The sequence below is a fragment of the Carcharodon carcharias genome, chromosome 6 (genome assembly GCF_017639515.1).
Source record: "Carcharodon carcharias isolate sCarCar2 chromosome 6, sCarCar2.pri, whole genome shotgun sequence".
Taxonomy (NCBI): Eukaryota; Metazoa; Chordata; class Chondrichthyes; order Lamniformes; family Lamnidae; genus Carcharodon; species Carcharodon carcharias.
Window position 1 is genome coordinate 46,679,964 of NC_054472.1, and position 25,612 is coordinate 46,705,575.

A 25,612-nucleotide genomic window follows, 5' to 3' on the forward strand; every position below is an offset into this window, starting at 1 on the left:
TACTGACCTTCAAGGCTATTTCTTCCCTCTGTCTCTCATCTCCTGTCTGGGGGTCTCTTGTCTTTCCCGACCTGCCCCCTACAAATACAGGGCATTTCCCCTCCTGCACCAGGATCTCCAGTGTAGCAGCAGAAAACCTTGGTGTACAACCTTCTCCCGTGGTCATTGCTGCATACATAGCACACTATTCCCAATGATCTCAGCACCCACAATGTACATTCTCCTTAAGAGGTGGAGGTTAGCTTTAAGTAGTTCTAGTAATTGGCCATATTAGGCCCCTTGCTGATGTTTGCAGGCAATGCACAGCACTATTTGAGCAGCTACAAGCTGAAATCATTAAGTGAGTAGGCAGCACACAGTCAGTATTTTTCGACAATATGCAAATTAATACCCTCCATACTTAAAAAATTTCCCACAGCAGTTCAAAGAAAAATCTATCGGGCAGCCTGCCTTTCTTTATAAAGATTCACCGCAACAGTGCTGGAAATACATTGCTTTCAAGCCTCTATTGTCTTTTTTTTCTTCATTTCATTGTTACTCTGCCAATCACTTTAAATATGAGTAAAAAGAGGCAATACATCCATTTAAAATCAGATTTTAAATAGTTTAATTTATAAGACGACTTGCATTTGACTTCACAATCAGCCATCTGAAAGTGCTTTTAGCCAATGCAGTGCTTTAAGTGTACACTTGTTGTAATGTAGGAAACACAGCAATTTGCGCACAGCAAGCTTCCACAGTGATATAATAATAACCAGATTTTTTTTTTGTGATGTTGACGGAGGGACAAATGCTGCTCAGGGCGTAGGCAAAAACTTCCCTTCTCTTCTCTGACGGAGAAACATGGGATTGCCTCAAAAGAGCCTTAGGTTTTTAAAAATTCTTTCATGGGATATGAACATCATTGGCAGGGGAAGCATTTGTTGCCCACTCCATGATGCTGTTATGAAGGAAGCAAGTTCCAGAATTTTGACTCAGTGACAATGAAGGAATGGCAATAGAATTGGAAATGAACTTCACAGAACCACAGATTGATCACAGGACAGGAGGCCATTTGGCCACTCTGTGCTGTCTCTCCAAAGGAGCAATTCATTTTGTGCCACTCCTCCACATACTCCCTGTAATCCTGCACATTCTTCCTTTTCAGATAACAATCCAATTCCCTCTTGAATGCCTCAATTGCCCCTCCACCACACTCTCAGACAGTGCATTCCAAGACCTAACCACTTTGTGCATGAAACAGTTTCTCATGTCTCCATTGCTTCTACTGCTAATTATCTTAAATCTGTGCCTTCTTGTTCTCAATCCTTCCACCAACGGGGAAAAAAATGTCCCTATCTTCTTTGCCCAGACTCATGATTTTGAATGCCTCGATTAAATTTCCTCTCAACCAGCTCTGAAGAAGAGATACACTGACTCGAAATGTTAACTGTTTCTCTTCACACAGATACTGCCAGACCTGGTGAGTTTTTCCAGGATTTTTTTGTTCTTACAACCTTCTTTTCTCCAAGGAAAACAGCCCCAACTTCTCCAATCCACATAACTACAGTTCCTCATTCTGGGGACCTCATAAGGACTGGTGTTCCCATCCGTCTGCTGCATTGTCTTTCTCAGTGATAGAAGTTATAAGTTTGGAGGTTCTATCAAAAGAGCCTTGACAAGTTGCCTCACTGCATCTTCTTTATGGCTCACACTGCTGCTAATGTGTTCCAGAATGCAGTTGCAAATACGTTCATCTAGCCAAGTGGAGAGCTTCCACCACACTACTAGCTTGAGCCTTGTAGGTGGACAACAAGTTTTACGAAGTCAGGAGGTATGTTACCCACCACAGAATTCCCATCCTTTGATTTGTTCTTGTAGCCACAGTATTTATTTGGCTGGTACAGGTAAGTTTCTGGCCAATGGTAGCCCCAAAGGTGTTGATGGTGAGGGATTCAACAATGGCAATGTCATTGAATGTTAAGGGGACATGGTTAGATTCTCAGAAGGTTTGACAGCATCTGTGGAGAGAGAAACAGAGATGATGTTTCGAGTCCATACGACTGTATGCTCTGAAGAGTCACACGGGTTTGAAACCTCAACTCTATTTCTTTCTCCACAAATGCTGTCAGACTTAATGAGTTTTTCCAGTATTTTCTGTTTTTCTTTCAAATTTCCAGCATCCACAGTATTTTGCTTTTATCTATGGTTAGATTCTCTCTTGTTGGAGGTGGTCATTGCCTGGCAATGTTCCTTGTCTATTATCAGCCCAACTCTGATGTTGTCTTTTTGTTGCTGCATATGGACACTGACTCCTTCAGTATCTGAGAAGCCATGAATGGTGAACATTGTGAAATCATTAGCTAACATCTCCACTTTAACCTTACGATGGAGGGAAGGTAATTGATGAAGCAGTCGAAGATGGCTGAGCCTTGGGCACCTTCCTGAGGGACTCCTGCAATCATGTTCTGGGGCTGAGATAAATGGCTTCCAAAAACCACAACCATCTTCCTTTATGCGAGGTGACTCCAACCAGTGAAGAACTTTTCCTCTGATTCCCATTAACTTCAGTTTTGCAAGGGCTCCTTGGTTACCCACTTGGTCAAATGCTTTCACGATGTCAAAGACAACCAACTCTCAAATCATCTCTGGAAATCAGCTCTTTCATTCATGTTTGGACGGAGGCCGTAATGAGGTCAGGAGCTGAGTGGCCCTGGAAGAACTCAAAATTGAGTGTCAGTGAGCAGGTTACTGATGAATAAGTGCTGCTTGACAGCACTATCATCAACACCTTCCATCACTTTGCTAATGATCAAGGGTAGACTGAGGGGGTGACAATTGGCCTTAGTTTAATGTGTTGTCCTAAATACAGCCCCTCCAACAGTGGCACACTCCCTCAGTGCTACATTGGAGTCCATCTTGATTTTTGTGTTCAAGTCCTGAGCTAGGAATTGAACCAATAACAGACTGCTGTCAACTGACACATGAACCTCAAAAAAGGCCCATTTTCAGCATAATCCCAAGGAGCTAACACTGTCTTCTTATCATACAAATTAAGTCCACCCATCCTTAGCATCAGACATGCAGCACATATTAGTGTGACTGCCAAAGGGATTCCTGTACAGGGAAAATTATTAATTTTGTGCCACATCTAAATATTTGTACTGCAGTTAAAAACTGCCAAGTTGGAAAATAAGTTGATAACTTTGGAAGAAATATTCTAAACCATAATGAAATCTGACCCATTTTATCAAACTGAGCGACTAAATTGAGAACATTTAAATTTAGATGTGCTGCATTAAGAGTAGATGGAGCATTCAGATACGAATGTACAAATTAGGAGGAGTGAGCCACTCGGCCCCTTGAGCCTGATCCCCATTCAATAACATCATGGCTGATCTGATTTTAACCTCACATTCCTGCCTCGCCCTGATAACCTTTCACCCCTATCTACCTGTGCCTTAAAAATAGTCAAGGGCTGTCTTGTGTACTTACGTACACAGTCTACTGGGTCCACAGTCATCACCTGCTGATAATCAGTCGGGAATAGAGACCAAACCTTGAAGTTCTTTTGATTCAGTTTCAACACATGCATAATCTTTCTAGCTTTGGCCATTCTGAACAATACCTTAGTTGGGAAAGACAGGATTAATTAGGATATATTGATAGGAGTAGGTCACTCAGCTCCTCAAGCCTGTCATGTTATTCAAAGACATCATGGCTGATTTGTATCTTAATTTCCTCTAGCCATCTTGGTTCTGGAACCTTTAAGCCTCACCTAACAAAAATCTATCAATTTGTTTTTTAATTTTCAATTGACCTCACCACAAGAGTTTTTTTTCTGTTGGGCGAGTCCCAGATTTCTATTACACTTGCCGTGAAGTGTTTCCTGACAACCAATTTTTTTAATATTCATTCTTGGGATGTGAGCATTACTGGCAATGCCAGCATTTCTTGCTCATTCCTAACTGTCCTCAAGGTGGTGGTGCTGTACTATCTTCTTGAACTGCTGCAGTCCACATGGTATAGATATACATAGTGCTCTTTGGGAGAGTGTACCAGGATTTTGACCCAGTAACAGTGAAGGAACAGTGATATCGTTCCAGTTTATTTTGTTCAAATTTAGAAGCATGCTTGGAACTTGCAGGTGGTGGCGCTCCCATGTGTCTGCGACCCTTGTGTTTCTGGGTGGTAAATTTTGGTAACATCATTCAATGTCAACAGGTTACATGTTTTCAATTTTACACTTTTGCTACTCCGGCAGGACTGCACTGATGCAGCAAAAACAAACACCTATTCAGAAGCACTATATTCCACCGTGAGCTCAGTCTATTCAAGTTTCAGAAAAAATGCACAACAGATGTGGGCCCATGACTAACAAAGTAAACCATTGCTTTTTAATATTAATTTAAAAGAAATATAATTGCGGATATTAGTCACTGCAGCTAATTGTTGACAGCAACATTTGGTGAAGACTTTACAGCAAAGCATACTTTGGATATCTAAGGGTTTCATTATTTTCTTCGAGGCTTGCACCTTCAGAACACTTAGCAAAGGATCTGTCATACAAAATGTCACTTTTTAAATTATGGCACTATACCAGAACAATAAAAAAAAATTTTCTAAGGCCAGGTTCTCGATGCTTGTAAAACCAGCAGTAGCTTTCATCACCTTCTAATGAAACCCCTAGATAAACACAGGGTTAAATGGTAAATGGTTTTGAAAAAATGCAAGCATTAAGCAGCACAAACTTCTCTTGCTAAACACTTCTCCTACCCTGCCATGACATTGTTGGAAGGGTGGGAGGACTCACCACATTGATATTCTGCACCTTAGGCCGTTTGGTGCTTTCCAGAGCAAAGATAGTATACTCAGAGAGAAAAGCAGGCTCTGCTATCATCTCGGCCAATAGCTGTCTCATTCCCAAGCAGAAAAGGAAACAAAGAAAATAAAAATATACTTAGAGGAAATGATGCACATATTATTGGTAAAACAGGTAAATGGTTAAAAGTATAATCTCCACCAAGGAAGATTCAGACTTAATTTGGGTTCACTGCACATCTATTCAAAGGTACATGCTTGGGAGGAAAACAATGCTTGGGCAAATAAATAAAAACCAAAAGTGCTAGAAAAACTCAACAGATCTGGCAGCATCTGTGGAGAGAGTTTATGTTTCGAGTCCAATATAACTCTTCTTCGGAACTCTTATCCTTGGGCAAAAAAAATGACCTTTTCATCTTTGCAGCAAGTGACAGCAGCCTTTATCAATTATAGAGCTGGTTACAAATAATTTACAGCTTCCTCCACAAATCCCAAATCTGCTTTAATTTGATCCTGATTTTCGTGCAAGATTTTTGTATCAGCTAAATGAACCTACAGTCTGGAAGATTAATCCCCAAGATGAACAGCATCTACCAAGATTGTACTTGTTTAAAGGAGAGTTTTGGAAAAAACCTGTGGATATCATGTGTATAAAAAAAATTCTTGCTTGACCAGGCTACTGTGCAGATTCATGCCAATGTGTCAAAGGCCACAGCACCCACCTGCTCCATAGTTAACAGAAAGCTTCAATTGCAATTGATACTTCATTTTTAAAATATATGTTCTTTCATGGGATGTGGGCATCACTGGCTCGGTCAGCATTTTGTTGCCCATCTTCAATTGTTCTTGAGAAGAGTGTAGTGAGTCACCTTCTTGAACTGCTGCAGTCCACGTGGTACAGGTTCACCAACAGATTGCTCAAACGTTAACCAACACAGACTATTTTCTACCTATCAGCACATGCCGCTCCATGCAGTATGGTGAGATGCGAGAGACAGGGAGAACCAGGAGCAAAGAGAAGAGTAACCAACGTGAAACTCTCAAAAGCTTCGGCAAACAAAATATTGGGTATATAAAAAACAAGTTTTAAGTAATGTGACAAATAACAATATCTTCTCATTAACTCATGTATTCTAAAAAGCACATTTGTCATTAAATTTCCATGAACAAATCCAGAATGTAAGAATGCTAACTTGGGAGAAACGGAGTGGTTGGGAGAGTAATGTGCAACATAGTACTTTGGAAAGATTCGCTGGCCAAATACATAAATCACTACGCACCATGTAGCAGACCATATAGAGCAGATCCCCAATTCAATCCTTGGTTTGTGACAACTTAACTTCTATAAAGTGACAATAAGATGTGTTATAACTGCCTTTAATTGCTTCAAGTCTGATATAAAAACAAAAAAAAAAGGCACTTGTTCCCACTCTTGGTTGGCAACTGTGATACTGTCTTTATTGCATGTGTGGGTGTCTGGTGGAGACAAGTTGAGCTTTAATGCTCTTCCTTGGTGGAAAAGGTCAGCAATAATCATTCTTCAGCTTCATATCTCAACTGTAGATATTTAAGACAGAACTGTTGGGATAGTAACAAGGTGGTTCAAGTGATACTGAAGATATTCTGACATGATGTAAAAACTGAAAAATAAGCTACCATACACATGGCCTTACTTTAATGAGCATAAAATTACTGTATTGAAAAAAAAGTAATTCCTAAGATTTTTATATTCAAATTTTAGACTTTACAGAAGTTATTGAACCTATCTTAATAAGAGGATATAAAAGGGTTAAAAGAGAATTCTAACGCAAGAATTTTCCTATTGAGTGATGTGATGTTTTCCAAGTTCAAATTAAAATTTATCTGTGTATGCATTACTTGCAGACAAATAACTATTCATGCAATGTGATACTCAAGTCAGTCCCACCTAATTCCACAAAAATATTGACATATTTGATTTCATTAAAGTGTAATATTATACTTATGCTTCCCTCTTCTTTTGCTAAGCAATTGTATTTTTCTCCCAATCAACATTTGTATCTATTTTCGTATTATTGATCGAATTTACTTACGTCTTTCAAATTCATTGATATCTCACTCATGTATTTGTTTTAAGCTTCTTTTCCTGAAATATTTCACCTTAAAACACTGATGAAATCAGAATTATTGAAAGCAAAACATTTTAAACTTTAGCAAGGTGAACTCTCAATTAGTCAGGTTTTGAGTAAAAAGCCAATGAACATTGACATGGACAAGGAAAATAATAATGAGAATTATTGTGAAAGCTCCAAATAAGTAATACAAGTAACTTGAAGAAAGTAAATTGTCTATAACTTTCTTGAGTTCCTACAGTCTATAGTTATAGATCAAGGTTTTAAATTTATTTTAACCTTAATTATTGTGATACTTAAAAGTGAAAGGAAAATAATTGAGTTTAATTTTCAGCAATGTATCCAATGAAGGTGAAAACATTAAAATCTTATTTTGTGTAACTCAGAATGAGCCAGAAAAGGTGTGTGACAAAGCACAATCCAAGTGTCCAACAAAGTTGTATAGTTGTTAATTTGAACAGTTTGCCATGCCCCAAAAAATGTCCCTGCTTTGAAAGGTAACACAGAAAAGACTTATTATTTCTCCCATAAATATAATGCTCACAATAACAAAGATCTGCAAGTCAGGACAGAGATACATCCAATTTTGGCAAACATTTAAGATGCACATGTATTATTTCATATAATGCAATATAATCAGTAATGAAACTTTACCCATAATATTATTTCAGTAGAACATAACATCACCTACAGTAGAATATCAGGCTGTTGGTGTTGCAGTGTTTTACTGCAAACTTGTATCATTTCAACAGTAAGTTCCTGATACCAACCCTTAGTTGGATTTCACTATATGTTTCTAACCATCATTCATAACAGAGATACAACCAATGCTTAGTTAAATATAACAATCAGTAAGTTATCTACAAGTCACCAAACCAGTCACCAGTACAACTTGATAGTCTACATATCTAGTTTAGTCATTTAGATCCTGTTTTGCAACAAGTTAGAGCTAAAATACACCATCTTAAATAATGTGAAGCATTGAGACAAAACCAAATATTCCAGTACTGTAAAAGATATATCCTAATGCAGTTCACTGAGCCTAAAATACATATCACGGAGCAGGTATTTAACCAAGCTGCTGTACCTTTAATATACTTGATGCATCAAAATATGCATCCAATCATACCTACAATAATTCATTACCAAGGCTGGGCAAACATGCAAAATATTCATGGTTTCTCAAGGGGTAGGTTGGTAGCTATTCTGAAGAATGGCCAAATACTTGCAAAAATGCCAACTTGGCAAGTAAAATCATGATTGTTAATTTGGATGGATGGATGAACCAATCTGATTAACTGCACTGCATTTCAAGAACTCTTCTGACTTGAGAGCAGTTGCCTGGATTCAAGAATCCCTCAGGCGACAATTCCAACTCATAATGTGATTCACTTGACTGAAAATTCTATAAATTCTGAAAATATATACAACGACACCATCCTCTTTCTTTTCCCCAAAATCTCCATCATAAACATGTAACTCAGAAGCGATATTGTCATCTATTGCTTCCAAGAAACCGCTCAGTGTCATGAAGCATGTACACCTATCAGATTAAGGGTTTAGACTGCAATAATTCTAGTATGGAAATGGTCAAGTCAAAATGGAACCAACCAAACATCTTAGTCTGAAATCCCAATTGAAAAACAGCAACTTTTTTCTTTTATTCTTTCACAGGGTGTGGGTGTCACTAGCTAGGCCAGCATTTATTGCCCATCCCCAATTGCCCTTAAGAAAGTGGATAATTTGGCACAAGTCTTCCACCAATATAAAAATAGGAATTAGGTTTTACTCAATGTACTGATATCCAAGACCTCAAGACAGTCTTCTTAAATTATCAGCAAAAAAGTTACAATGTCAATTCTGGTGGTCTCATTCTCTGCATTTAGCTTATTCTCCAATCATATTTGGAATAGGACCATAGCCAAACATAAGAATATGTGATTAAGAAAATGTACTTGCTAGGGCCTGATAACAGCAAAGTTACAACTCATACTGGACAAGTCTCATGACATAAAACTAAAGCAACAACATAACCCAGCATAACAAATAGGAATGCTAATCATGAGGAAAGCCATATTGAGAGGAAGTAATTTAACTTACTTCTTCTCTCCTTTATCCTTCACATATATTTAGCTAGCCTTCCACAAAAATCAGAACTGGGATGTTTAATCTTCAGGTTCATTTTAAAGGCAGGTATGCCAAAAGTTATCTTTTCTGAAGGGTAATTTTAAATATTGAGCTGCAGAGGGGGAATTGCTCCCAACTCTGATATTGGTCTGCGAAAGCAGAGAAAAACTGAATCAAACCAAACAATCCTGCCATGGCGAAGATTTTATTGGTCTTTGGCCAAAAACTTACCAGAGATATTTCTAGTTTTCGGTGGCCAGCAGCTACTTCAGTGCAAGAACTCCCTAACGATGGATCAGGCAATAAATTGATATATAGTAAAGCTGCTGTATCACTACAGCAGGTATTGATGTGGCAAAATCCAGAAACAGCTAAATCCTGATTTTGTATTGAGAAAAATATATACAAGTGAAACAACTAACTTGAGTTGCAAAACAAAAGCAAACTTCTGCAAATTCTGGAAATCTGAAGTAAACAGAAAATGTGGGAAATACTCAGGTCAGCAGGCAGCATCTGTGGAGAGAAAAAAAGTTAACATTTCAGTTCTAATGAAAGGTCACAAACCTGAAATGTTCATTGTTTTTCTCTCCACAGATGGTGCCTAACCTCCAAAGTATTTCCAGCATTTTCTGTTTTGATTAACTTGAGGTTGATGTTCAAACTGATGGACTGTCCCCCACAGGACCGCCCCCTCCCCCCCTCAATACTGATACAAATTGAATACTGTTCCACTTTCCACTATAATCAGCTTTAAGCACAAAAAGCAGGAGAGGAAATAGTGGAAAGAAACAGAAAGAAGTTAAACGAACTTGCACCGAAATCTTTGTTATGGTGTTTCCATAGAAGGGAAAAAATGGTGCAGCCTATCAAATTATTGTTTTCATCCTGCGACATTTCACCAATTAATCAATAAAAAAAAGCTTCTATGATGTATAGGGCTACAGCACTAACATATCTTGACTTGAATTTACCTCTCTGTCACCTGGAGTGAAAGTGCCTTCATTGTGTTGACCTGACAAGGAAGAGGTGTGGCTTCTATTTCCTGTTGAAGGTGGAGTAGACTTTGGAGAGGCCTTGGGGGATAAAAGAGACACTGTTTTCAGAATCTAATAAAAAATAAAAGACCTCACCGAAAAGTCCCATGTATTTCACACTTTGGAATTTTTGTTTCTATTGTATTTGGGATTCTTTGAAAAAGGCAGAGATTTATTCATTCACCACTTGTGACAGCAACATCAAAAATTGCATTATATAAAAGTGTGTCCACATTGCATATAGCTAAGATGCGTATACGTCGAAATTATTTATCTCAGAAATTCTTTCACTGATTCCAAGTTAACGTGTATCTTCATGTTGTTGCTGGTTTTTTCCTACTTCACTAACTTTTCTTAGCATGATCTACATCAGTGAGAGGCAACCTTGGTGAGTGAGGGCCACATGAGTGACCCTCCATCTCAGTGGGCTGCAAGATTGAAATCGGGCATGTGCACCAACCATGACCCCCATAAGATTAAATACATTTAATACACACTGAATATTTTATAAGGGGTTACAGGAAATGCTGAAGCATTTATATATTAACAGAACTGTCATCAGCTTCACATGGTAAAAACAAAAGAAATAGTTACACTTGCCTTACCTACATTATACTCAGTGCGACTTCTGGTTGGATCTGTCCTCCACAATTCATGGGGCATGCTGATTGAACCGTAGCTAATGTTCACTCCAGTGGCTACCTTCCTCAACCGCCAGTGGAACAAATCAGACTAGACTACCTTAAAGTTATTGCATTTATAGAATCAACATCAGACTGCAAGAATTAAAAACTCTCTTCCCAAATAGATATTACAGTTTCACAAGGTCATAATTTTTGTTTCATCAAAGGCTACCTGCTTCAGCTAAGATTATAATAAATTTCAGAACCGGCAGTCAGCTGGCGTTAACACTGAAATCATTTGTTTCTATGTGCTTTACAAACGCCGTACAACAGGGTACTCATTTATTGCGATTTACTTGAAAACAGGTCCAAATGAAACAAAAACACCAAACATTGCAAAGTGTACGTCATAGCTCAGATACTTGTAAGCAACACTAAGAAGTCAATGCTTTCGCCGTATAACGTTTCTGAATTCATTTTAACTCGTTTTCACTTATTATAACGCTCAGCACAGTGCAAATACTAGCAAAAAGCGAAGTGAAAACACTCAACAGTGCTGTCTTGTTTCCTGTGAAGCAGTACTGAGCTGATGGTCACTGAACCAAATGCATCAATGACAACTGCAGTTGGATTCTTTTTCCTGCACGTGGGTAATGGTCAATAAAATGTCTCATGGGCTACACTCAGAACCCTGATGGGCCGCATGCTGCCTGCGAGCTGCAGACTGCCCACCACTGATCTACATTGATAACTTGATACAAAGTGATAGCCACATTTTGATGTTAGTTGTTATTCATCACAAACTACAGCATCCAAAAGCAAAATACTGTGTTTGCTGGAAATCCAAAATAAACACAGAAAATGCTGGAAACACACAGCAGCACCTGCGGAGGGAGAAACAGAGTTCCTGTTTCAGGTCATGGCCATCCCACCCACTCCATCACCACTCTCCCAACCATCTGGTGTTGTGAAAAGGGGGCAGGTTCTCTCTGCTGCTGCTCTTCACCATTTCTCTCTATGGATAACCGTGGGGCAGGTAGATCTGGCTGCAAGGATGGCAAAACGTAGGGCCACAATTATCTGTTCCAACAGCAAGCAATTGCCTCGGCATTGCCACCGACCAGAAGATCCAGCCCAATGTTTCTTTGCCCATAGATGCTGCCAGAGCTGCTGTGTATTTCCAGCATTTTGTGTTTATTACACACTACAGTATCACTGACAGAAGTACTCTGAGCCTCTCAAAAACAAGACAAATCCAATCTAGTCATTATTATCCATTTCTATTCCCAATCATCAAAATGATCGAAGGTGACACTGACAGGCCTATCGAGGGGCACTTACTCAGCAATAACCTGCTCACCAAAGCTCAATTTGGGTTCTGTCAGGCCACTCAGCTCCTAAAAAAACACAAAAGAGCTGAATTCCACAGATGAGAGTGACACATCAAATCAGCATTTGACCTGGTGTGACATCAGGAGCCCTAGCAAAATTAAAGTCAATGGGAATTGCTGGGAAAGTGCTGGAATCTACTATTGGTGAAGCCTCAGCAATGCACTTTGAAAATCATAGAATGGTCAGACAAAGTCAACATGGTTTTACAAAACGGAAATTGTGTTTGCCAAATTTATTCGAGCTTTTTGAGATTGCAACTGGTAGAGTAGATAAAGGAGAACAGTAGATATAGTATACCAGGATTTCCAAAAGGCTTTTGATAAGGTGCCACACGAAAATTTAATAGGCAAGATATGGGTTCATGGTTTGAGGATCATACGTTAGCATGGAGAGAGGATTGGTTAGTGGAGAGGAAGCAGAAGGTAAGGATAAATAGGGCATTTTCAAGTTGACAGACCGTGATTAGTGGAGTGCTGCAAGGATCACTGTTGGGGCCTCAGTTATTTATAATCTCTATTAATGACTTAGACAAAGAGACCGAGAGTAACGTATCTAAGTTTGCTGATGATACAAAGTCAGGTTGGAATGCAAGCTATGAGAAGGACACAAAGAGGCTGTAAAGAGAGATAGACAGGTTTAGTGTGTGGGCAACAAGGTGGCAAATAGAACATAATTGGGGAAATGTGGGGTTCTTCACTTTGGCTGTAAGAATAGAAAAACAGAACTTTTTTTTTTAAAAAGGCATGAAATATGTAAATGTTGATGTTCAGAGAGACTTGGATATACTCGTACAAGGAGCATCAGAATTTAGCATGGAAGTACAGCAATTTGCAAAGTAAATGGCATGTTGGGCCTTTATTACAAGGGGATCGGATTTCCAAAATAAAGAAGTCTTGCTACAATTGCACAGGACTTTGATGAGACCACATCTGGAATATTGTGTTCAGTCTGGGCTCTATATTTAAGCAAGGATATACTTGTACTGCAGGCATTACAGCGAAGGTTCACTAGATTGTTCACTGAGATGAGAGAGTTGACCTATGATGAGAGGCTGAGTAAATTGGGTCCACATTCTGTGCAGTTTAGAACAGGAGGTGATCTCAATTAAGCAAGATTCTGAAGGGGCTTGTCGTGGTTGTTTCCGCTAGCTGGGGAATCTAAATCATGGGGAGACAGTCTCAGGATACGGGATCAATCATTTAGGATTGAGATGAAGAAAAATTTCTTCAGTCAAAAGGTTGAGAGTCTTTGGAATTCTCTATGCCAGAGGGTTGTGGACATTCCATCGCTGGCTATTGTTAAAGCTATGATAGACAGATTTTTGGTCTCTTAGGGGATCAAGGGATGTGGGAGCAGGTGGGAAAGTGGAGTTGAAGCCCAAGATCAGCCATGATCGCACTGAATGGCAGAGCAGACTTGCATGGTTGAATCCTGCTCCTATCTCGTTTTCTTGTAGAAAACACTTTACTAGTTGGAGTCATATCTAGCACAATGAATGGCTGTGCCTGTTCCAGGCCAATATTCTCAGCCCCAGGACATCGTTGCAAAAGTTCCTCAGGATAGGCATGCTAGGCCAACCAACTTCAGCAACTTCAGTTGTGATCTTTCCTTTACCATAAGGTCAGAAGCTGGGATACTCACTGACGACAGCACAGTGTTCAGTACCATTCGCAACTCCTCAGCTCCTGGAGCAGCCTATGTCTGCACTTAGCAAGACCTGGACAACATGCAGGTTTGGACTGATAAGTGACAAGTAACGTTTGTGACAAACAAGTGCCAGGTTATGGCCATCTCCAACAAGAGAGAATCTAACCATTGCCCCTTGATATTCAACGGCATTACCATCGCTGAATCCCCCATTAACATCATCCTGGGCATTACCGGTGGCCAGAAGCTGAACTGGACCAGCCATATAAATGCTGTGACTACAAAATTCAGTCAGAGGGTGGAAATTCTGCACTGAGTAACTCAGCTCCTGACTCCCCAAAGCCTGTCCACCATCTGCATCGATGCGTGTCAGGAGTGTGATGGAATATTCTTCATGTGCCTGGATGTGTGCTGCTCCAACAATAAACAAGAAGCTTAACACCACCCAAGACAAAGCAGCCACTTAACCAGCAGCCCATGCACCACCTTAAACATTCACTCCCCCCGCACATTGGCACTGGTGTATACCATCTACAAGATGCAATGTAGCAACTCGCCAAGGCTCCTTTGACAGCATCTTCCAAACCCACAACATCTACCACCTGTAAGGACGAGGGCAGCATATGCATGGGAACACCAGTATCTGCAAGTTCCCCATCAAGTCACACACCATCCCGACTTGGAACTATTTCATCATTCCTTCACTCTCGTTGGATCAGAAATCTGCAATCCTCTCCAGAAGAGCACCATGGAAGTACCTACTCCACGTGGACTGCAGCAATTCAAGAAGGCAGTTTACCACCACCTTCTCAGAAGATAAATTAAAATTCAAGGCATTTGGGATAGGTGCCAATATTCATCCATAGAGACAGGATGACACACATAGCAACACTTATAATATTATTTCATCACTGCCATTAAGCCAAAGCACAATTTACAAAGTGGCTTATGCTCACCAGGTGTCTACTATTTGAGAGTTACAGATCATCCTCCCTTTTGAAATGCACTGTTCCATTATTTGCTCGAATGGAATATCTAAACCAGTAAACATTTATGACAAGCATCAATTTGATTTAGTGCTAAATGAATAAAAACAGATTTTTAAGCTGATTTCTGAAAATCCTCAGGGTCCCACCTTTGTTCTTTAAAGCTCTGCAGTTTGTAAAACATTGGATGTTGTTGGATGTATAAATTTAGAATATGCTTCTCTTTAAAAGAATGTCTCTAAAAAAATACTGCATATGCTATGCTTTATAACATATAGCTACAGCATCACAAATTGAATAGATCAATTTAACAAACTATATTTGGACTGGATAAGGGGCCTGACATTGAGCAACAGACTAGTTCAGATAAATAGTTCATCTACAAGTACTTTATATAAAGTAAAACAAAACATCATGGAAAGCTCTCTTGTAAGACTGAACACAAGGCCTTAAAAATATTGTACCAATTTTCTTCCAGCTCTCCAACTTATCATGTCATGCACTCCCCATAACCTTTCTCTTCTCCAAGAATGCAAGAGTGGCCCACTAGTATTTTACTTGGTCATCTTTCACATGTGAGCATAGACTGCATTTACCATTAGGATTTTGAAATATTGATGTGTTGCCTAAAAATATGAAATTCAATGGGTTTGAAAGGATAGATGTAGAGAATGTTTCTACTTGCAGGCAAGATTAGAACGAGACACCATAAACATAAGATAGTCACCAATAAATCTAACAGAGAATTCAGAAGAAACTTCTTTACTCAGGATGGTAAGAACATAGAACTCGTTACCACAAGAAACAGATGACGCAAATAGCACAGATACATCCAAGGGAAAGCTACATGAGCATGAGGGAGAAAAGAAGGATATGTTGATGGGGCTAGATGAAGAAGCGTGGGAGGAGGTTCATATGGTGTATAAACATTGGTGTGGACCTGTTGGGTCGAATGGCCTGTTTCAATGTTGTCAATACTTTGTAATTATACATAATAATCTAAATTGTACAGATTACATAAAATGACACAGAATGGCCTGTTTCCATGTTGTACAATCATGCCAACAAGGCTATGACGGTACACTGACAGCTCTCAGCTAAAGTGTCAATTTGAATAGATTAGTTTATGCCATGTGGAGGCTCGTCAGTCAAAGGGTATCATGATGGAAAAGCTCTTAATATTTAGCTGAATTGTTGCTTATCTTCACTTTCTCACCAGGTGAAGGGTGTCACAGAATAGCCATCAGCAGCTAATATTTTGCCCTTCCTTGCCCAGAGGTAATGATGCCAAAAGTGACAACACACCTACAACCTCAAGACAACTACTGGTAGAGTCTGGGAATCAATCCTGGAATATTATGGGACGCATTGTTTTGGAGCGAGATTGGACAGCTCATTCAACATCATTGCAATTCTTGATTTACTTGCCATACCAGTCAACCACAAAATTTGGCAGTCCCCACTGAATGCACAGAAATAATGAAATCAAAATTCTGAGTTAAGCATTCACGTCTTTTTTTGTTTTACCCTCCCCAACTCAAATAATCTTTAAAAAACACCATGTATAGAATTCTATATCTTAAGATGCTTACTCAAACATTTATTATTAAAATCAAATATCAACAATGGTGAAAGACAATCCTTATGACAAGAATTTTGAAGTCAAATGTTCTGCTGAAAATCCCACCAGATTCCTGTCTGCCTGTTTCCAAATAACGAGAAGAGAATTATTCAGACTACAAAGATTTTTTTAACCTTCCAACTTTACAAGAATAGCATTTCTTGCAAGTCTGATATCCTTTTCTGGAGTGCTGCCAGCAGTCTTTTGACTTGGGTATCTTTAGGTAAACCATTATCTATATGTGAGAAAGAGTAATCTATATTGTGTACAGGCCTGTCCAAGTGTATTTATGTAGAGTTTAACAAGAAATATATCTTTCCTAACTGCTAATAACGCAGTAAATAGCTTAAAGATGGATTCATTTCATGCCCAGGCCAGCTGATTATTTTTCAGATTGTAGTTCAGAATTCCTTGCTTTATGCTGTCTTAGTCAAGAAAGATCTATGGGTTTTGGGATGCTTTTAAGTTTTAATATTTTATGTTGCTACCAATATTGATTGTTTTTGCACTCATCTCAGTGTAGCAGCTGCTGAAATCGCCATTGAGAGATTATTTATTTTCCATGTTCTAATTTGCTATTTGCAACTGATTTTTTATTGAGAATCTTATATAAAAGTCAAGTACAATATTTACACACATTTTTCTGATTTTGAAATAACAATTAAAATCAGCAGAGTGCTGTGCATAAAATTTAAGGATTGAGAATCCTTCAATACTCAGGAGAGTGGTTGGATAAACAGGAAATTAAAAATGCAAGCCAAAAGAAAACAGCCATGTCATTGTCAGAATAAGCCTAAATGTAGGCCAATGAAGTACCAAGATTCAGTTGCAAATCTCTCTAAAGGTATATTCTGAAAGGACAAAAACCAGTTGAGTGAGTATGCTAAATATGGCACTATTTATTTTCCCATGCATCTTTTGAGGGTTCTACTTTTCTTTATTTAGCTTTCAAGATTGAAGCATTACTGCTATTAATTCTACCTGGAATTCACCGTATTCAGGGCTATTAGTAAAACTGGAAGTAGGAACTCACCTAATTAATCTTTCAAAGTTAGAGATGTTCAAACATCATACCCAAGAGGATAAACTTCAGAAACTATGATTATACTACTGTACAAAATTAGTTCATCTTGGGGTGGGAGGGGCAGGAGTAGTCACTGTTTTATAATTAGCCTGGCTAGGTTTCTGACATTTGTCCAAGTGACTTCTGATGACAAGTGGATGGTTGCACTGGGAGAACAGCAGTGGGCCCATCTGTAATGCCCCACAAATCCACTGATACACAATATCCGGGTTCTCAACATTTTCAAAAAGGGGTAGGTTTGAAGTGTTATATCATCAACCCTATGTGAAGAGACAACTATATTAAATCAGCATTTAATTTCTAGTCAAACATGATATTAATGCAGTGTCAATAATCACAACACAATACTTCTGGTGACTTGTCACACAAGTCTGCTAGCCACAGATTGTAAAGAATCACTAGGTGAAGTGCACAGTGGCATTTTGTAACTTTTTGTTCAGATGCAAAGAACCCAAATGGCAGTTAATTTTAAAAAGCTGCCTAAATGACTAATAAAATTCACTTCAAAGTTACAATTAGCCTTTTTGTTGTTTTGTTAAGCAAATGCCCAATTTCGCTAAAACTAAAAACAATCTGTCATTAACTACATCCTTATTACTAAAGTAACAAAGTAATAAAGCAAAAACAAAAATACCTGGAAAAACTCAGGTCTGGCAGCATCTGCGGAGAGGAACACAGTTAACGTTTTGAGTCGGTATGACTCTTCATTAGAACTAAGGAAAAATAGAAGAAAATAGTTCTGTTGAAGAGTCATATGGACTCAAAACCTTAACTATGTTCCTCTCTGCAGATACTGTCAGACCTGCTGAGTTTTTCCAGGTATTTTTATTTTTGTTTTGGATTTCCAGCATCCATAGTTTTTTGCTTTTATCTTAAAGTAATAAAGCAATAAGCCAATCAGAGAAATGCTTAGAAACGCTGAATGCGTACCCTTCCTCATATTGATGAGTGAGCTAACTCCGCAATGCTGAAGCACCCCATCGATGAATCACAGTAGCAGAAGTCCATACGGTCCCTTGAGCTTCTACCCCGATTCAAAGTCTCAACTGTACTTTCCTGCCTTATCTCCATACTTTGATTCCTTCATGTCCAAAAGTCAACCACCTATGTCTTCAATATACTAACTACTGAGTATCTCCCATCCTCGGGAGAAGAACGAATTAGAAACCCAGCTAGAGGATGGAGAAAGCTGCGATTCAAACATGGACAACTAAATGCTCTTCTCGACTGTGCTCCAGAGACTGAAAATTCTCAGAGAAATCCTGACATCGTATTACATACCCATCTTTTATTATGTAGATTGAGTATCTCAATATCACCAAAGTCATCTCATAATACAATTAAGGTGGGTGATGTCAAGGACCCAGGTTTTGTTTCTCTTCCAAACCTCTCAAATTACAACAAAACGTTTGCTGTAACAGCGTTGTGACCAACTCTGAAATCAGAAAATCACTGCGCTTAAAAATTCCCCACCAAGCACACATGAGGGATTTTCCCATTCCCACTTTCTTGAGGTCCCAGCCACCAAAACAGCACCTAGGTGCCGGAAGTGAATCCCTGCTGCGTGAGAGTTCATCTGCAAGATTACCAGAGGATGAGGGTCAGGAGTATTCTGAACTTTTTTCCAGTTTCTCCACCCTCCCCCTCCAATTTCAACGTATTTTAAACAGATCGGGCCCCATATTTTGATTGCAAACTTGCGGCTCTGACACCTGTTAGTGATGGGGCGCCAAATCACCCCGAGGTGCTCCCGACCCGCACACGGCGAGAGAGGCCGGGGGGGGCACCAGTGGCCGGACCGGGCGGGGGAGGATAGGGGGCCGGGCCATCTCCTCCGAGACCCACAGGAGCGCCGCAGCCCGGGCCTGCCCGCCGGCCTCCCTCACCTGAGCTTGGCTGCTCCTGACCGGAAACTGCTCCTCGTTAATCTTCTGCTTGAGTTTCCTGAACATCTCTCCGGCTGCCGGGGTCGCCGCTGTAGCCGAATGAGGGCGCGAAGGTTGTGCCAATGACCCGACTACCTTCAGGCCGCGGCTCCCGGACTGACGACCCGGCCAGCAACTGGGCGCATGCGCCGGCGACGTGGCCACGGCAGCGCGAGCCGGATGTGGATCCCGTGAGTCCAACAGGGGCGCTGTGTTCAGTCAGGGCAGCGAAAATGAGAGTCCAACAGGGGCGCTCTCTGCACCCAGAGCATGGGAGGTGAGAGTCTTTCTGATTGGCAGGGTGTGATAAGTGGAGTCCCGCGGGGTCTGTGCTGGGTCCTCAACGTTTTACAATTTACATCAATGACTTAGATGAGGAGAGTGAAGGCATGGTGGTTAAATTTGCAGATGACACAAAGATAGGTAGGAATATATTGTATATGTTGTAGAGAGGACATAAGGAGGTTGCAGATGCATTTAAATAGGTCGAGTGAGGGGCAAAAATCTGACAGATGGAACAGCATTTAGGAAATTGTGAAGCTGTTCATTTTGGCAGGAAGAATAAAAAAGCAGAATATTACATAAAAGGAGAACGGCTGCAGAATTCCGAGGTGCAGTTCTGAAGTGCTGAAGGATCTAGGTGTTACAGTGCATGGGTCACAAAAAGTTATTATACAGGTCCAGCAAGTAATTAAGAAGGCTAATGGAATGTTATCCTTTATTACGAGAAGATTTGAGCATAAAAGTAAGGATGTTATGTTTCAGTTATACAAAGCGTTGGTGAGACCACATCTCGAACATTGTGTGCAGTTTTGGTCTCCTTATTTAAGGAAGGATGTAAATGCATTGGAGACGGTTCAGAGGAGGTTTACTAGATTGATACCTGGAATGAGCAGGTTGCCTTATGAGGAAAAGTTAGACAGACTGGGCTTGTTTCCACTGGAGTTTAGAAGAGTGAGGAGTGACTTGATTGAAGTATATAAGATTATGAACGGTATTGACAAGGTGGATGTGGAAAGGATGTTTCCTCTTGTGAGTGAGTTCAGAACTAGGGGGCACGGTTTAAAAATAGGGGTTACCCTTTTAGGGCAGGATGAGGAGAAATTCTTTCTCTCAGAAGGTTGTGCGACTTTGGAACTCTGCCTCAGAAGGTGGTGGAGGTGGGGTCATTGAATATTTTTAAGGCAGAGGTAGGTAGATTGTTGTTAGGCAAGGAAATCAAAGGTTATCGGGGGTAGATGGGAATGTGAAATTAAAAACAAAAACAGTTCAGCCATGATCTTATTGAATAGTGAAGCAGGCTCGAGGTGCCAAATGGCCTACTTTTATTCCTATTCTGTATGTACTGACGTATGCAGTCAGGCCAGGAGGGGCAAGAGTCCAGCAGGGGTGCTGTTTGCATCCAGGACAGTGAAAGTGAGAACCTAGCAGGGATGATTTCTGCAGTCAGGGCAGTGAAGGTCCAGCAGAAGAATTGTCTGCATCCAGGGCAGTGAAGGCAAGAGTCCAGCATGGGTGCTGTCTGCAGTCAGGGCAGGGAAAGTTGAGAGTCTTGGAATCACCATGGCTTCCCAATCCTTCAGGATTGTCTTGGCACCACCAGGAATTAAAAGATTAATCTTCAGCAGCTTGCTGAGAACATCCTGGGATAAAAGTTTTTGGACTTATTTCAATGTTATTTTCATTGAATATTTTCATTGATGAGCTATAAAATTATTCAAGATTGGAAGAAGTTTGACTGGTAGTTTATATTCATCCAATCCTGATAAATGTGCCTGTTTATTTTGAGTTGGCATGGGAGGGATATATCAGGCAATCAATTGCACAAGAATGAGGGTGGGGCAACTGCAGGCGAAAGGTCATGTAATGAAACCTTCCACAATACCTCCAAACAGAGTTGGCATTCCTAAAGTCACCGCAAGAAAGATTGCATAGGTCACAAACGTGAACATGGGTTCAGCTTTCAGAGCAAACCGGTCACTATTTGTTTCAAACAAAAGGCACCAGGCTGTATGTAATTAATTACCAGATTAGCTCCACGTGGTGTGAGTCTTCAGCCAAAATACTGCCTTGTCACTTGTTGCTTCCTTTTGCTGTCATTGATTTTTAATGAATTGATTTTCTGGATATCATTTTAACATCTGAGTTAGGAATTTCTTAGTTTACATCTAATTCCACACCTTGAGCACATATCCCCACCCATCTCATCGAGACGGACTGTAAAGATTCCAAAATAATATTTGAAAAGGAGCTTTACTGATGACTGTTCTTATCTCAACTAAAACTCCCAGAAATAATTAGACACCCATTCATTTCATGACTGCTGGGTAAGTTTGCTGTTGCAGCAGCAGGGACTGACAAGAAGCAGTTTACAACATGTAAAGCACTTTGGGCCGTCTTAAAAGGTGATAAGATGTTCGAATAAGTGTAGATTCCTAGGCCAGAATTTTCCAGCCCCTCACGCCAGTGGGATCTTCCGGTCCCACCAATGTGAATGGAGATTTCAATGGCTTGCCGGCCCTGCCGTAGGGAAATCTACCACAGGAGGTGGGGTGGTTGGGAGGGCTAGAAAATTTCAGCCCTACACTTTTTGTAATTTATATAATCAGATTGAAATGGTGCTTCAGATATAGTTGTAAAATAATTCTATCCTGGTATTTTTAAATTGACAGTTCTTCACACCCCACTCTGCTGTGTGTATATTCATTTGTTTAAATGCAAGCTTTGACACAAAATTTGTTTTTATTATGAGCAATAATGTTAAAAATATTGAATACAGAGGTTATTTTAGAATGCTGTTGCCCTGGAGAAAAATACCCCCTTAAACTGGTGACTGTGGATTCAATGCTTCGAAATATTTTAGAATTTGGCACATGTTAACCAGGAGTTCCTTCTTCCTCTGGAGATTTTAACCTTTTACTTGTCAAAATTGTAATTTAAACTTTGAACTAAAGAAAATTAATCCAGAAAGGAATGGATGTCCCAAAGGCTCTACCATTCAGAAGGACAAGAGCACCAAATCACGTAATGGGTAGGATCTAGAATGCAATACCTGAGAGTGGGTGGAAGCAGATACAATCGTGGCTTTCAAAACTGGATTGGGTAAGCACCCAAAGAGAAAATAATTGCAGAGTTTACAGGGCAAGACTAGTGGGGATGGGATTAGCTGATTTGTTCTTGCAGAGAACTGGCAAGGACGCAACAGATCCAAGTTGCTTTCTTCTGTGCTATAACCATTCTATGATTCTATTCGATGGACGTAGGCTATTCAATTCCTCACGCATTTCTGTCACTCAGTGAGATCATGGCTGGTCTGTACCTTAAATCCATCAAACCGCCTGGGTTAGTTAACATTTAATATTTTTTAAAAGGTGTGAAACTTGTAAATGTTGATGCTCAGAGATGGGTGTAGTTATACAAGGAACACAGAAAGATAGCCTACATGTACAGCAAGCAATTTGGAAGGTCAGTAGCATGTTGGTCTTTATTACAAGGGATTGGATATAAGAATAAAGAATTCTTGCGAGAGTTGTACTGGGATTTGGTGAGCCAACACCTGGAATACTGTCTGCAATTTTGGTCTCTATAATTAAAGAAGGATGTATTTTCATCAGAGGCAGTATAGCGAAGGTTCACTAGATTGGTGCCTGGGGTGAGAGGGTTGTCCTCTGATGAGAGGCTGAATAAATTGGGTCTCTTCTCTGAAGTTTAGAAGTCTGAGAGGTATCGCATTGAAGCGTAAAAGATTCTGAAGGGGCTTGACAAGATAGACACTGAGAGGTTGTTTCCCCTGACTGGGGAATCTAAAACACGGGGGTACAGTCTCAGAATAAGAGGATAATCATTTGGGACTGAGATGAGGAGACATTTCTTCATGCAGAGAGTTGTGAACCTTTGGAATTCTCTATGCCAAAGGGTTCTGGTTGATCCATTTTTTACTACATTTAAGGCAGGAACAGACAGATTTCTGGTCTCTCAGGGAATCAACGAAAAGGAGAGTGGGCGGGAAAGTGGAGTTGAAGGCCAAAGTCAGCCATGATGGTATTGAACAGGCTCAATGGCCCTATGGCCTATTCCTGTATCTAACTCTTGTGTTCATGTGTAATATGCCTGACAAAGATCTTTCAGTGTCAGTTTTGCAATTATCAATTGAACTTGACAACAGCATTTTGGGAAAGAGTTCCAGATTTCTACTACACCTTTGTGAAGGAATTCTTCCTGATATCACCTCTGAATGGGCTAGCTCTAATTTTAAGGTTTGCTTCCTTGTTCTGGACTCCTCCACAAAAGTACTTAGTTTCTTTATAGCTACCCTATTAACTCCATTAAATATCTAAACAAGGTAAGGAGATCAAATCTTGACCTTATATACTAAAAGGAAAACAAGACTTGTCTATGCAACCTGATGAACTGAAGACAATAGTTTGTAGAGAGGATCTGGAAATAGTAGGAGTGACTGAAAGATGGCTACATAGAGAACAGGATTGCCAAATGTCAAACTGACCATGACGCCATGGTACAGGAAGCCAACCAAGCGGGCAAGTTAATAGGAATGTAAAGGTGGTTGGGGACAGAAAGGTCAGAGTGACGGACACAGTTCTCTGCAGCGAGATCGGGAGTCCAGACGGCTGTGATGCCTGCCCGGTGCCAGGGTTCAAGACATCTGCTCTGGGCTGCAGAGGAACTTGCAGTGGCGGGGGGGAGTATACTGTTATTGTGGTCCATGTAGGTGCCAATGACATAGGGAGAACTAGAGAAGAGGTTCTGCTGAGGGAGTATGAGCAGCTAGGGGCTAAGTTTTAAAAAGCATAACATCCAAGGTAATAATCTCTGGATTACTACTTGAGCCACGAACAAATTGGTGTGGGGTAAATCAGATCAGAATTAAATGCATGGCTCAAAGATTGCGGTGGGAGAAATGGGCTTTGATTCATGGGGCACTGGCACCAGTACTGAGGAAAATGGAAGCTGTACCATTGGGACAGTCTTCACCTGAACCATGCTGGTACAAGTGTCATGATGAGTCATGTAACTCTGGCAGTAGAGAGAGCTTTAAACTAAAAAGTGGGGTCAAGGGATCAAGTTTGGGATGATGTGATAAATTAAATAGAGAAGACAAAGCAAAAGAGCAAGGTAGAGTAGGAATAAGGGAAATGATGATCAGAGCATGGCAGGATGGGACAGACTGTACAATCCTAAGAGGTTACAAGAAAAGGAAAAATACAGAAAAAAAGGCTTTGTATTTGAATGCACATAGCATTTATAACAAAGGGGATGAACTGATAGCACAAATAGAAATAAATATGTATGATCTGATAACCATTTCAGAGGCATGGCTGCAAAATGAGTATTCAAGACGACATGACATTTAGGAAGGATAGGAAGCTACGAAAAAGCGGAAGATTAGCTCTGTTCATTAAGGATGACATTGGTACAATAAAGAGACCTGGTGAAAAATGTTTTCACCTGGAGGGTTGGATGGCCAGGAAGTGACTGACTGAAAGGGTAGTAGAAGCAGAAACACTCAACTCATTCAACAGGTGTCCGGATATGCACCTGAAGTACCATAGCCTACAGAGCTATGGGCCAAATGCTGGAAAGTGGGATTAAGCTGGGTGGCTCGTTTTTCACCTGGCACAGACATGATGGGCCAAGTGGCCTCTTTCTGTACCATAAAGTTTCCAAGATTCAGTGAAAATAAGGAAGTGGCAGATGAATTGAACAGAAATTTTGCACCTGTCTTCTTTGTCTCTACAAATAACATCCCAGAAATAATTGTGAATCAGGAGGTGAAAGGGAGGGGGGTGCTTTAAACAATCACAATCACCAGGGAAAGGGCACTGAGAAAATTATTAGAACTAAATGCTGACAAGTCCCCAGGTCCTGATGGACTTCATCCTAGAGTCTTAAAAGAAGTGGCTGCTAAGATAGCCATTGCACTATTTTGATTTTCCAAAATTCCCTCAATTATAGAATGGACCCATCAGATTGGAAAACAGTGAATGTGACTCCTCTATTCAAGGAAGAAAGGACACAGAAAGTTGGAAACTACAGGCCAGTTAGCTTAACATCTGTCAAGGGGAAATTCCTGGGAGAGAATTTTCCGGTCGGCGAGCAGGGGGCCGGGCCGCTCGCCAATGCGTAAAATGACATGTAGTGACATCGGGAGTGCGTCCCGATATCACCGCGTGTCATTTAGATTTTCAGTTCGGTGGGCACACAGCCAAGTCAGCTGCACGCCCGCCAAACTGTCCAAGGCCTA

General features: G+C 40.3%; 1 protein-coding gene across 4 annotated transcripts in view; it reads right to left on the reverse strand.

Moving 5' to 3' along the window:
- golga4 (golgin A4) overlaps positions 1 to 19,488 on the reverse strand; it is a 223,169-nt gene extending 203,681 nt beyond the window's left edge. For 3 of the 4 annotated variants that reach the window (XM_041189611.1, XM_041189610.1, XM_041189609.1), the window contains exons 1-3: positions 19,312 to 19,488; positions 10,010 to 10,111; positions 4,793 to 4,891 (exon numbers count right to left, since the gene is read on the reverse strand). In XM_041189611.1, coding sequence (XP_041045545.1) covers positions 4,793 to 4,891; positions 10,010 to 10,111; positions 19,312 to 19,377 — 267 coding nt within the window. In that variant the 5' untranslated portion in view covers positions 19,378 to 19,488. The remainder of the gene's footprint in view (positions 1 to 4,792; positions 4,892 to 10,009; positions 10,112 to 19,311) is intronic. The other variant, XM_041189612.1, reaches the window with a different exon arrangement.
- Positions 19,489 to 25,612: the final 6,124 nt, after the last annotated feature.